The sequence below is a fragment of the Salvelinus namaycush genome, chromosome 9 (genome assembly GCF_016432855.1).
Source record: "Salvelinus namaycush isolate Seneca chromosome 9, SaNama_1.0, whole genome shotgun sequence".
Lineage (NCBI taxonomy): Eukaryota > Metazoa > Chordata > Actinopteri > Salmoniformes > Salmonidae > Salvelinus > Salvelinus namaycush.
The window spans coordinates 20,696,568-20,709,658 of NC_052315.1; the positions used below are offsets into that span (position 1 = coordinate 20,696,568).

The 13,091-nt window shown below is 39.9% G+C and overlaps 1 protein-coding gene across 2 annotated transcripts in view; it reads right to left on the minus strand.

Moving 5' to 3' along the window:
• LOC120053809 (low-density lipoprotein receptor-related protein 5-like) overlaps positions 1-10,928 on the minus strand; it is a 79,259-nt gene extending 68,331 nt beyond the window's left edge. Inside the window, exon 1 of one of the 2 annotated variants that reach the window (XM_039001069.1) lies at positions 10,708-10,927. In XM_039001069.1, the coding sequence (XP_038856997.1) occupies positions 10,708-10,792 (85 nt within the window). In that variant the 5' untranslated portion in view covers positions 10,793-10,927. Of the gene's footprint in view, positions 1-10,707 lie in introns of both variants that reach the window. The other variant, XM_039001070.1, reaches the window with a different exon arrangement.
• Between the last annotated feature and the right edge of the window lie 2,163 nt (positions 10,929-13,091).

Below are 13,091 nucleotides of genomic sequence, written 5' to 3' on the forward strand. Positions count from 1 at the left end.
TATACCCTATTCTCATTTAGTACAGCCACCTACCAAGGTTGAAAAGTAACTAAGCAGAGAATTCCATGACAGTTCATGTTAGTTACATTTATGGATGCACACAGACTGATGTCATCACATGCAGACAGTGCTGACACAATGCCTGCAGAGAAAAGAGGAGAGAGGGCTGTGGGTTGGTGTGCCACGCTGTGGTTTACCAGCATGCCAGGTAACTAAGCACCAAGACACCAGACAAGAGCCATCATTGGTTTCCACCACAGCACAGCGCCTCACTGGGACAGTTACTCCAATGCTATTCGACATCAGTTTAATATATGAATAAGACTGAGTGGCATAGTAATAGAAAACTTATGGTGTCAACTCTCTGCCACTTGAATAGACTTTTGTTAAAGAGCATAAAGATCTGTACTTGGCCTAATAGAGTTGAAAAAAAGTTCATAGTAGCCAGGGTTTCCGTTGGCTGGCAACTGGCAGCTTTTTCCTTTTTTTCCACTATTACTGAACTAACAAATTGTTTCCGGACAAAATGACCAGCAGAAAATTAATCCCATAGCAAGATAATGCTTTTTATTCATCGATGGAAATACATTTGACAGTCATGCTTATCAGTTGATAGGTTATTTGTGTGTATTTTTGTTAGTCATCATGTATCTTATTTATCCAACACAACTATCACATGCAGACAGCATACAGAGCCTATTTTGAGTGGGATTTCTCCTGCTGTAGTAAAACGTGCTTTTATAAGCCCATTCATTGCGCAACAATTCTAAATGCAATCGCGTGTTAAAAAAAAACGTTTTGGTGCATGATTAAAAATAGCTAAAATTGTATTTCTTTTTTTAACTGGTAATTGAAGCCCGTATTCCATTCAACATTGAAGTGAAGGCAAAAGGCTATCAGCGCGTTTTTGTTTCTCAAAATCATTGTCACATGGTTAATCATAAAAATCGGAATTAAAATGATAAAAATCTTAAAGTTAAAAGTCAACTAATGCGAGATCACCAGCCTCTGCCATATGGACACATTGATATACCGTGTTCCATTGGCAGCTAAAGAAATTGGCAGCTAAAGAAATGTGAGTCGAAACATCCCACAGCAATTTTTTTTTTTTAAAGAAGCTAATGATCCTTGATTCCTCTGTGGCTAATTCATGCATTTTGAATGATTTCCTTTATTTCTGTATAGACAGGACTAATTATATAATTTGGGCAAATGTATTTCCATTTACTTCCCTATTGGACCCACCACTATAACATTTCTCTCCTGTTTTGTTGGTTTTCATATCAACTTTCTTTGTTGTGCAGAAGCCAAAATTCAAAAAGGCACTCGCACATCTGAGCAATCTTATTTGCAGGTGCATGGCAACAATTGAACAAGATGAAGGAAAAAGGAAACCGCACACTGCTCTTGATAGTATCACTGGTCTTTAATAAGCTTACGTATCGGCCTCACGGCCTTCGTCAGAGCTTTTGTGAATTTTTTTCACAAAAGCTCTGACGAAGGCCGTGAGGCCGATACGTAAGCTTATTAAAGACCAGTGATACTATCAAGAGCAGTGTGCGGTTTCCTTTTTCTTTCATGTTGTGCAGAAGCCAAAAGACACAATCCTAGTCATATTAGCAACCCATCCTAGTTGTTGCATCTTTAGATTCCACCTCTTTCAAAATGTATAACAGAGATTTTCATCTTGGTCACATACGGAACAGGAGTTGCACGTTCTGTTAAAATGCATTACCATAATCTAAATGGGATTTCTGTCATTCTGAGCAATGGATATGGGTCCGGGAAATTTCTCAAATGGCCAGTAAATTTTAAATCTTTCTGGTCATATTGTCCGGCGCCACATTTTCCTAGCGGAAACCCTGACAGTAGCAATGTAGATGTCAAATGAAAACTAAGAGAGTAAATTTTATTTTAAAGGCTCATATTTTTTTTTACCATTTTCCATCAAAAAAATTAGGAATAAGCAAAGTCTTTGATTTCTGGTAAAAAATCTACCAGAAAAAAATGCAGAAGAAATATATCAAACCACAATGTTGAAGTAAAGACCCCTGCCAACTAATATCAACACATTTTGTTTTGGAAATTGCCTTCTGTAAGTTTAAGAAACATTACCATACATTGTAATTGTGTTACCAAAAACCCACATATCTAAGATATTTTCTAATTTCTCTTACTAATGATGAGGGAGGATTATGAAAGTTGACAGAAGTAACAAGTAAAGGGTAGACCTACCAATTAGGTAGTGTTAATGATATCAAGATTGTTTATGAATTATGAAGTGATTAAAACTTAATGCTGTTAACAAAATCGGTAATGGAATTAATGCAATAGAATTGGCTACAATGGGAAATCATCGTAGTCACAAACCAGTTGAGTCACCTCCTACTGTACTCCCTTCCACTGCCATACAGTTATGTTCAACCCATAAGTTATTTTGTCATCTGGTGGTCAGAGTACAGTATAATGTACAGTATAGAGGTCGACCGATTATGATTTTTCAACGCCGATACCGATACCGATTATTGGAGGACAAAAAAAGACGATACCGATTAATCGGCCGATTTATTTTATTAAAAAAATATATATCATACACACACACACATTTTTGTAATAATGACAATTGCAACAATACTGAATGAACAATGAACACCTTTATTTTAACTTAATATAATACATAAATATACACACACACAGCTCTGAAGTGACAATGATACTGAAGAGTCTGCTTAGGAGACAAATACTCTCAACTGTTTGAATAAAAATAGAGTTTAAGTTACCTGTGATGAATGTTGAAAACAAAAACTGTCATTTCTATATGCAGGAAATCCTATTTTAATAATGGGCATGGTAAGAATTGACGACCAAAGTGCAGGTCATAATTCCCATGACACCTTCGAGCAGAATCTGAAAAGCGGTTCCTTCATTTATTCCATAGAATATTTTTTAGATTCACTTAAAATAAGGTCTGTGTTTCGTGTAGGCTTACACCACCTTGCCAATTTTATAACTGTGTAGATATCCATAGGACAAGGTAACTCTGATCAATATTGGCTAAATATAAGCGAAGATCATTTTTTTTGTAGAGTGAATTTATGAAAATATGTTGACAAACGTTACGTTATCCTAGTGAGATTTACACGGGTATCAAAATGTCGAGGCGGTTTAAGCCTGCACGAAACACAGACCTTATTTGAAGTAGATCAAGACATTCTCTATGGAAGACATGAACGGTAAAATAACGAAGGAACCCCTTTCAAATTCAGCCGCAAGTTATTACAGGAATTATAACGCGTCGACTATTTCTCTCTAAACCATATACCTTTGACTAATCCGGAAACTATCACCTCGAAAACAAAACGTTTATTCCATTCCGTATTTTATCTAACGGGTGGCATCCATGAGTCTAAATATTCCTGTTACATTGCACAACCTTCAATGTTATGTCATAATTACGTAAAATTCTGGCAAATTAGTTCGCAAAGAGCCGGGCGGCCCAAACTGTTGCATATATACCCTGACTCTGCGTGCAATGAACACAAGAGAAATGACACAATTTCACCTGGTTAATATTGCCTGCTAACCTGGATTTATTTTAGCTAAATATGCAGGTTTAAAAATATATACTTGTGTATTGATTTTAAGAAAGGCATTGATGTTTATGGTTAAGTACACATTGGAGCAATGACAGTCATTGATTGATAGTTTTTTATAAGATAAGTTTAATGCTAGCTAGCAATTTACCTTAGCTTACTGCATTCGCGGCACAGGCAGGCTCCTCGTGGAGTGCAATGTAATCAGTGTTAGAGCATTGGACTAGTTAACTGTAGGTTTCAAGATTGGATCCCCCGAGCTGACAAGGTTAAAAATCTGTCGTTCTGCCTCGTTCCTAGGCCATCATTGAAAATAAGAATGTGTTCTTAACTGACTTGCCTAGTTAAATAAAGATTTAATTAAGGTGTAAAAAAAGTATTTTTTTAAATAAATAAAAAAAATAGGCAAATCGGCGCCCAAAAATACCGATTTCCGTTTGTTATGAAAACTTGAAATCGGCCCCGATTAATCGGCCATTCCGATTAATCGGTCGACCTCTAGTACAGTACATATCTTGTTTTGGGGGCGGAGCGGATTACAATAATAGCCCGGGTGTAGAATAATACCCAAATAGGCAAAAGAAGGATAATGCACATTTCAACCTTTGTGTACCTATTCAGGATACATCACCATGAAGAGAATGATATTCATAAATTAGGCATTTATGTACAGCACAGATCAGGGACCCATGATGTAATTCCATTACCGTATTTCCGTTACTGGATGTAAATACACTTCACCTATTGTAGTTTAACAACCAAAATATATGTTTTAAAACTCAAGGTGTCATGTCATAGCTGACAGCCCATACTTCCTGCAGACATCACTGAATCTTAATTCAGAGCAGACATTTTTAAGAGTTTTTGGACGTGGTCGCATAAAAAAAAACTGAGGGAGATTTTACCGTGATTATGTTATCAAACTTTGCATCTGCACAGTTCTTCCAATAAATGTTTTGTGAAATTGTCTTTGTAAATTGATCAAAGTAGCCCTTGTGCATAGAGTTGTATGGTTTGTTAAAGTTTGAAATCAATGTTTTTTGCTTGGCATACAAAAATCTGAGTAAAAGCATAATTACGTTACCATGGAATTGCCCATAAGCAAACAATTAGCCTAGTCAGCAATGTTTGTATTTTACATAAAAAGGTGCCCAGAAAAATTCTCAAACTTTCTCTGGGGTATAACCACTTGCTTCAATCCCCTTAGGTCCATACCTGTGACCTTCTAATCATAGGCCATGTTGGATTTGTGAAGCTGGCATGGACATCCGATTTTAACATGGTAGAGCCAGCCAGACAGTCTGCTGCTTATGAGGACTTCATCCCCTGAACAGGGTAAAAACCCAGACTAATCACAATGTACTGCCCGTCTATCTACACATCCTCAGAACACGACTCCTCATTCTAGACTACAAAAGAGTTGGGAGTCAAATGAACAGATGAGCTACACATTTTAAACGTCAAACTTTAGTTTCTACCCTCCCCATACATAGGCTTCAATGTCCAACATACCCTTGTTTAGACCATGATTTTATTGCGGCATAACATCTGGATTCCACAAACACATACCATATGTCTTTGTAGTGTGGTGCACCTGCTAGACAGTGAGAGAGACACTGAGAAGACTGCTATCATACAGGTACTTGTGAAGAACGAGGGAGAAGAAGCTTGACATGCTGACCACACCGCTCGTGTCACGTGCACAAGTGTTGCTAAATAAATGTACACATACATGTTATACAATCGCTGCAAGTAGTGCAGCTTCAACCGCCATATAAAGTCCAAAGAAGAAGAAGCCTGAAGGAGGAGAGATTACTAGAAACAAACTTTTACCCTTTTATCTGTGGATTAATTGTCAGAGTAGAGGACCTTGTGCATTTCAGGTAAAATAACAACCCAATGTTAATATCCCAGGACAAATTAACTAGCAACAGCAAGCTAGCTAGCTAAATTGAAATGTTTAATGCTTTTCGACCTGTTCCCAAATTAATATAATTGTTTCAGAGTTTGTTTTGATATTTCAACCTGCGTGTCCTGATCGCGTCTGGTGTGGGTGGACAAAATCAACATGCTCGAAATGGCGCGAGAGGTCTGGTCAGCAGAGGGAACACCCCCCTATCCACATCGACAGGACAGCAGTGGAGAAGGTGGAAAGTTAAGTTCCTCGGCATACACATCACGGACAAACTGAAATGGTCCACCCACACAGACAGTGTGGTGAAGGCACAACAGCGCCTCTTCAACCTTAGGAGGCTGAAGAAATGTGTCTTAAAAACCCTCAAACTTTTACAGATGCAAAATTGAGAGCATCCTGTCAAGCTGTATCACCACCTAGTATGGCAACTGCACCGCTCACAACCGCAAGGCTCTCCAGAGGGTGGTGCTGTCTGCACAACGCATCACCGGGGCCAAACTACATGCCCTCCAGGTCACCTACTGCACCCGATGTCACAGCAAGGCCAAAAATATCAAGGACAACAACCACCCGAGCCACTGCCTGTTCACAACTCTACCATCCAGAAGGCGAGGTCAGTACAGGTGCATCAAAGCTGGGACCGAGAGACTGAAAAACAGCTCATATAACAAGGCCATCAGACTGTTAAACAGACATCACTAACACAGAGGTTGTTACCTAAATACAGATTTGAAATCATTGGCCACTTTAACAAATGGATCACTAGTCACTTTAATAATGTTTACATATCTTGCATTACTCATCTCATGTATATACTGTATTTTCATACCATCTATTGCATCTTGCCTATGCCGCTCTGTCATTGCTCATCCATATATTTATATGTATATATATATTCTTATTCCATTCCTTTACTTAGATTTGTGTGTATTAGGTAGTTGTTGTGGAATTGTTAGATCATTTGTTAGATATTGCTGCACTGTCGGAACTAGAAGCACAAGCATTTCGCTACAATTTGATGTTTGATGTTAGATGTAAAGCCACAAGTCATAGCCTAACTCTACCATAAGGCCATGTGTGCCTCTTTCCTTTCTTCCCTGAATCACAGGTTCATAGGTCATAACTGAAAGAGGATAAGTGAGACCTACAGAGGAACATAAGAACACAATGAACACAGTATCCCTCCCTAAAAAAGGTACAGGAGAACTAGGCCTATGCTCTAGAAATGCCACAATCACAGAAACGCTGCCTCTAGAAAATAGGCATAGTCAACACTTGGCATACAACAAGTAGCCTACATGCTTCTTATGAGATCTCAAGGATGTAGTGTAGAAGAAGTCCTAAGTGGTTGTGTGTATTGGCGTGTTGAAAATAAATATGCAGCACTGGTAATCCAAAGGCATTCCTAAAAAGACAGCAGAATGTGGAGGCCCAGGGAGACACCAACGAAAGCCATCAGTGAGGATTCTTGACACCTCAGCCCCCAGTGGATACAGAACAGCGGGGATTACAAAGATCAATCTCTCCACAAGAGCTGATCTTTTTATGAGAACAGAGCAGAGGCAGCAGCCAGGCCTGTCCACTCCACATGCTGCAAAGTAGTCGCACTCTGTCTCTGCCACAACCCAAGAGGCAGGGCCAAGGAGAAGCCAGTCTCACTACAAGAAACAATGCCAGCTCTTTCCTAAACATCCATGACTGGCCTCTGGGCACGATCATTCACTCAGAAGAATGTGGTTCCTTATTTTACCATCATCATGTTCAAGTGGCTCCACCAGCAGGATTATCCAGCTAATATATACATGGAAACAAACAGCCTATGGGCCACATTTTCATTTGGTGTTGTAGCTAATAAGGCTGTAGCTTAACTCAGCACTAACATCTAAGTCTAACCGGTGAGGGAATCATCAACTCTATATACACTAGAACAGGGATCATCAAATAGATTCACCCGGGGGACTTTTTTTTCTTGAGCGGATGGTCGGCAGGCCGGAACATAACTACAAATAATTTGTTGACTGCAAATTGACTGCAAGAAGCCCAAACAGATACAGTTGAAGTCGTAAGTTTACATACACCTTAGCCAAATACATTTAAACTCAGTTTTTCACAATTCCTGACATTTAATCTGAGTAAAAATTCCCTATGTTAGGTCAGTTAGTCAGAATAATAGTCGAGAGAATGATTTATTTCAGCTTTTATTTCTTTCATCACATTCCCAGTGAGTAATACGTTTACATACACTCAATTAGTATTTGGTAGCATTGCCTTTAAATTGTTTAACTTGGGTCAAACGTGTCGGGTAGCCTTCCACAAGCTTCCCACAATAAGTCGGGTGAATTTTGGCCCATTCCTCCAGACAGAGCTGGTGTAAATGAGTCAGGTTTGTAGGCCTCCTTGATCGCACACACTTTTTCAGTTCTACCCACAAATGTTCTATGGGATTGAGGTCAGGGCTTTGTGATGGCCACTCCAATAGCTTGACTTTGCTGTCCTTAAGCCATTTTGCCCGAACTTTGGAAGTATGCTTGGGGTCATTGTCCATTTGGAAGACCCATTTGCAACCAAGCTTTAACTTCCTGACTGATGTCTTGAGATGTTGCTTCAATATATCCACATAATTTCCCTCCCTCATGATGCCATCTATTTTGTGAAGTGCACCAGTCCCTCCTGCAGCAAAGCACCCCACAACATGATGCTGCCAACCCCATGCTTCACGGTTGGGATGGTGTTCTTCGGGCTTGCAAGCCTCCCCCTTTTTCCTCCAAACATAACGATGGTCCTTATGGCCAAACAGTTCTATTTTTGTTTCATCAGACCAGAGGCCATTTCTCCAAAAAGTACAATCTTTGTCCCCATGTGCAGTTGCAAACCATAGTCTGGCTTTTTTAATGGCGGTTTTGGAGCAGTGGCTTCTTCCTTGCTGAGCGGCCTTTCAGGTTATGTCGATATAGGACTCGTTTTACTGTGGATATAGATACTTTTGTACCCGTTTCCTCCAGCATCTTCACAGGGTCCTTTGCTGTTGTTCTGGGATTGATCAGAGAATCACCAGCAGCAAGAGGAACATCATTGATGTATTCAGGAGCGTCCTGAAAGATAAGGCAGAAAGCCTCCATTGCTCTAGCACTGTGCCCAGCCTGAGAAGTGATTCCCTAACTCTTCTTTTCTTGTTTTGTTTTGGTTGGAAGGAAGACCAACAGTTCCCTGACTCTAAAGCCTTATCAGCGCTGTGCAGTGTCTGGGTGGGTGGGGTTGAGGACAGAGGACAGAGGACGAGTAGGCCTAGGTGTTGGGGAAAGGAGTGTGGGAGAACAAGGGGAAATCAGCCTGCTACTGAGTAGACTTCCACTAAACTTCCTCTCTAAATCCCCAGATGAAATGAAACCAATAACCTACTTGTATTTCAAAAGTGAAAAAAAAACTGGGAAACTATTTAATCCATAGGCATACATTCTTCACCCATGGAATTAAATAACATCCACACCTCAAGACAAGCTAATTTTTCCATACACTGCAATGCTTTATTTTAAAAGTAGCCAAAACTCAGATCTATTGGATAAATAGCGTAGGTATGAAAGGCTTGATTATTGATAATATGCAATCGCAAGAAAGCAACACAATTACAAAACATGGTCCAACTTATTTTTTAAATGTTGAACACTGAAGTGATCTAAGGGCTGAATCTTACCTGGTATGTGTAATGTGAGATGTGAGTGTTTAATAAAACTTTTATAAATCATATATATGGTCTTATTTTTTAATAAACAGTGATTGATACAAGTCACAGCGCAATATAGGGCATCTCTCTACACACAGCACTGGGTGTTTGGCTTGACTTGTGTTTAATGACACTTGTTTTGTGTTTTAGCCTGTGAGTGTGTATTACATCCGCTCACCCCCTCCCTAAATTCTGTCGAAGTCACACACTGAGATTTTCTCTCAGGTTGATACATACTGCTTATACCGTAGCAGTGACACATGGGTGTAACTAAATTAACAGTTCATTCATCAGAGTTGGCGAAAGAGAGTATTTCATGATAACACACTCGATATGATAATTCACCCAAATCAATGCCAGGAAAATGGATCAACAAATTCATTGTGGGCTTTAAAGAGATGTCCTAATCTGCCATTTTCAATTTGAAAGAAGAATGGCCATAAAACCAAAAAAGATTGTCTATTTCAACTTCTCCAACTTTTGGAAATTGTTGTCTACTGCACTTGATGTGCAGGCCTAATCATGCAAGTACACTGCATACAGAAAGACTTGATTTATTTATTCCTAAACATAGCCAGCCTAGGTATTTGATCAAGGATTAACTAATTGTATCCATACAGTCCATTCATCTATAGTGCAAACTCATCCATAGTCAACCTTTTTGAAACAGCGGTCTAACAGTGCATACAATATTTGTATGGGACCTATAACAGTGTAGTAGACAAAAGATCCACCAAAATAACCAGGAACTCTATAGACCTAGTCCCACTTGTAGACTTGTATTAGATATGGAATGTAATTGGTGGAAGGTTTGTTATGCATTTTGTTAGTGGTTTACATCTTACAAAATAACTAAAATGTATATTTGTATTCAGAAATATTTGTGCACATTAAGACTGTCTCACCTATCTCATTGGGACATTCTGTAGGCCTATATTTTGCTACTCCAAAACAAAGTGTGTGGAAAGAATCAGAGAAATAACGTCGTTCCTTTCCACAAACCTTGCACACTTTCAAGCAGAAAGGGTGTCCTTATGACACACACCGGCGATCAATCGCCGTGCATTGAGGCCTCGGAGTGTAGGCTCTAAAATGAACTTTTGCTGTCCGTCGCAAGAATGAAGTAAAGTTGGGCTAAATAAAGTCAAATTTCCTATTTTGAAGTGTCACTCTTCTGATCAATTGAAAACGCGAGAAAGTTTAGACTTGAGTGAGCTCCTGCGATAGCCTTGCCATGGAGTGAGTATTCAACTTGTAAAGAAAAGGCTAAAACGTATATTTAAATCAAATATACGAAAATACATGCCAATTTAACTTTAAAACACAAATGGATAACTTAATTATAGCTATTATAACTACCGACCTCTAGCGAGACACATTCACGTAACTAAAGCCACATTGCTTCCCAGTGTTTTCTAAAAAACATTAAAACTTTGTAAGCTCGGAGCAAAGTCCGAACAATAAAAATCGCTACTTACCATTAACTAGAGAGAGCAAGCTACTATAAAACAGTAATTCCACGAGAAAAACGTCCATTGCAATTGCTCGTAGCTTTAATTCCATAACTCCGACTCCATTCTTCTGGTTATTTGTGCAAAATAAAGTTAAAATCCGAGCGACTGTCTTGGTCGATACTTTTGTTGGAACGCTACTCCCGCCTGCCTGCCCTCATCGTGGAGGCACATACGGGAATGACAGCGGGAAAAGGACGACGTCACTAGACATACGGTTATTTTATGCCCGCGGTGTTTCACTTTATAGTTTTTAAATTATAGTTGCACCTTTTTAAAATAAAGCACATATCTACTGTCACAAATTAATTTAGACTCATTGAATTCCAAAGCATTCAATGACAAGATCATTGCTACATTCATATTTTCTATTAAAAAAATAGATGCTATAAGGGTCCCGAGTGGCGTAGCGGTCTAAGGCACTGCATCAGTGCGAGAAGCGTCACTACAGACCCTGGCTCGATTCCGGGCTGTATCACAACCAGCCACAATTGGCCAGGCGTTGTCTGGGTTAGGGTTGGACCAGGGTAGGCCATCATTGTAAATAAGAATTTGTTAACTGACTTGCCTAGTTAAATAAATGTTATTTAACAATCTCACAGGTACAATAAATATACAGTATATATATAAAAATGTAAAAAAATGTTAGAAGTGTCCACATACTCTTGGCCATGTAGTGTTCTGTCACAAACTAGATTGATATACTGTCAAATATTGATTTATATTAAGGAGTAAATATTGAAATGATTTCTTCTTAGCCTAAAAACACAAAAATAACTTAGTGAGAATCATTTTGACTTCATAAATATATTGTGTCGGCTACAGTGGATGTGAAAACAAAGTGACAAATTTAGTCCTTTTTGGTCCAGTGCAGGATGATTTATCGGAAGACTAACATCCGCTTCTCAATAAGGGTAGGCTATAGGGGTGTACACTTCCTTACAACAAATGACCATGTAGGCTTTACTCCATCTACTGAGAGGATATTTGGCATGCGTAACCCTTTATTTTTTTAGCATCACCTATTCTGCACATCTATCACTGCAGTGTTTAATTGCTATATTGTAATTATTTCGCCACTGTGGCCTATTTATTGCCTTACCTCTTTTGCACACACTGTATATAGACTTTTTCTATTGTGTTATTGACTATGTTTGTTTATTCCATCTGTAACTGTGTTTGTGTCGCACTGCTTTGCTTCATCTTTGCCAGGTCGCAGTTGTAAATGAGAGCTTGTTCTCAACTAGCCTACCTGGTTAAATAAAGGTGAAATAATATAAATATATTACCTAACAATATCAGTCTCCAAATGAGTGTTGCACTTTGATTTGCCTTGCTGACACTACACTTAGCCCATAATGTCTTCACTGACATTTTCAATCTCTCCCTGACCGAGTCTATAATACCTACATGTTTCAAACAGACCACCATCGTCTCTGTGCCCAAGAAATCGAAGGTAACCTACCTAAATGATTACTGCCCCGTAGAATTCACGTCGGTAGCCATGAAGTGCTTTGAAAGGATGGTCATGGCTCACAACACCATCATGCCCGGAAACCCTAGACCCACTCCAATTCGCACACTGCCCCAACAGATCACACAATCTCAAATCGCACTCCACACTGCCCTTTCCCACCTGGACAAAAGGAACACCTGTGTGAGAATGCTGTTAATTGACTACAGCTCCACGTTCAACACCGTAGTGCCCACAAAGCTCATCACTAAGCTATGGACCCTGGGACTAAACACCTCCCTCTGCAACTGGATCCTGGACTTCCTGATGGGCCGCCCCCAAGTGGTAAGGGTAGGCAACAACACATCTGCCACACTGATCCTCAACACTGGGGCCCCTCAGGGGTGCGTGCCTAGTCCCCTCCTGTACTCCCTGTTCACCCACGACTATGTGGCCAAGCACAACTCCAACACCATCATTAAGTTTGCTGACGACACAACAGTGGTAGGCCAGATCACCGACAACAATGAGACTGACTATAGGGAGGTCAGAGATCTGGCAGGGTGGTGCCAGGACAACAACCTTTCCCTCAATGTGAGCAAGACAAAGGAGCTGATCGTGGACTATAGGAAAAGGAGGGCCGAACAGGCCCCCATTAACATCAACGGCGCTGAAGGGGAGCGGGTCGAGAGTTAAATTCTTTGGTGTCCACATCACCAACAAACTATCATGGTCCAAACACACCAAGATAGCCGTGAAGAGGGCACAACCACACCTTTCCCCCCCAGGAGACTGAAAAGATTTGGCATGGGTCCTGGTTGCATGACTGGTTGCATCACTGCCTGGTATGGCAACTGCTCGGCATCTGACCGTAAGGCACTACAGAGGGTCGTGCGTA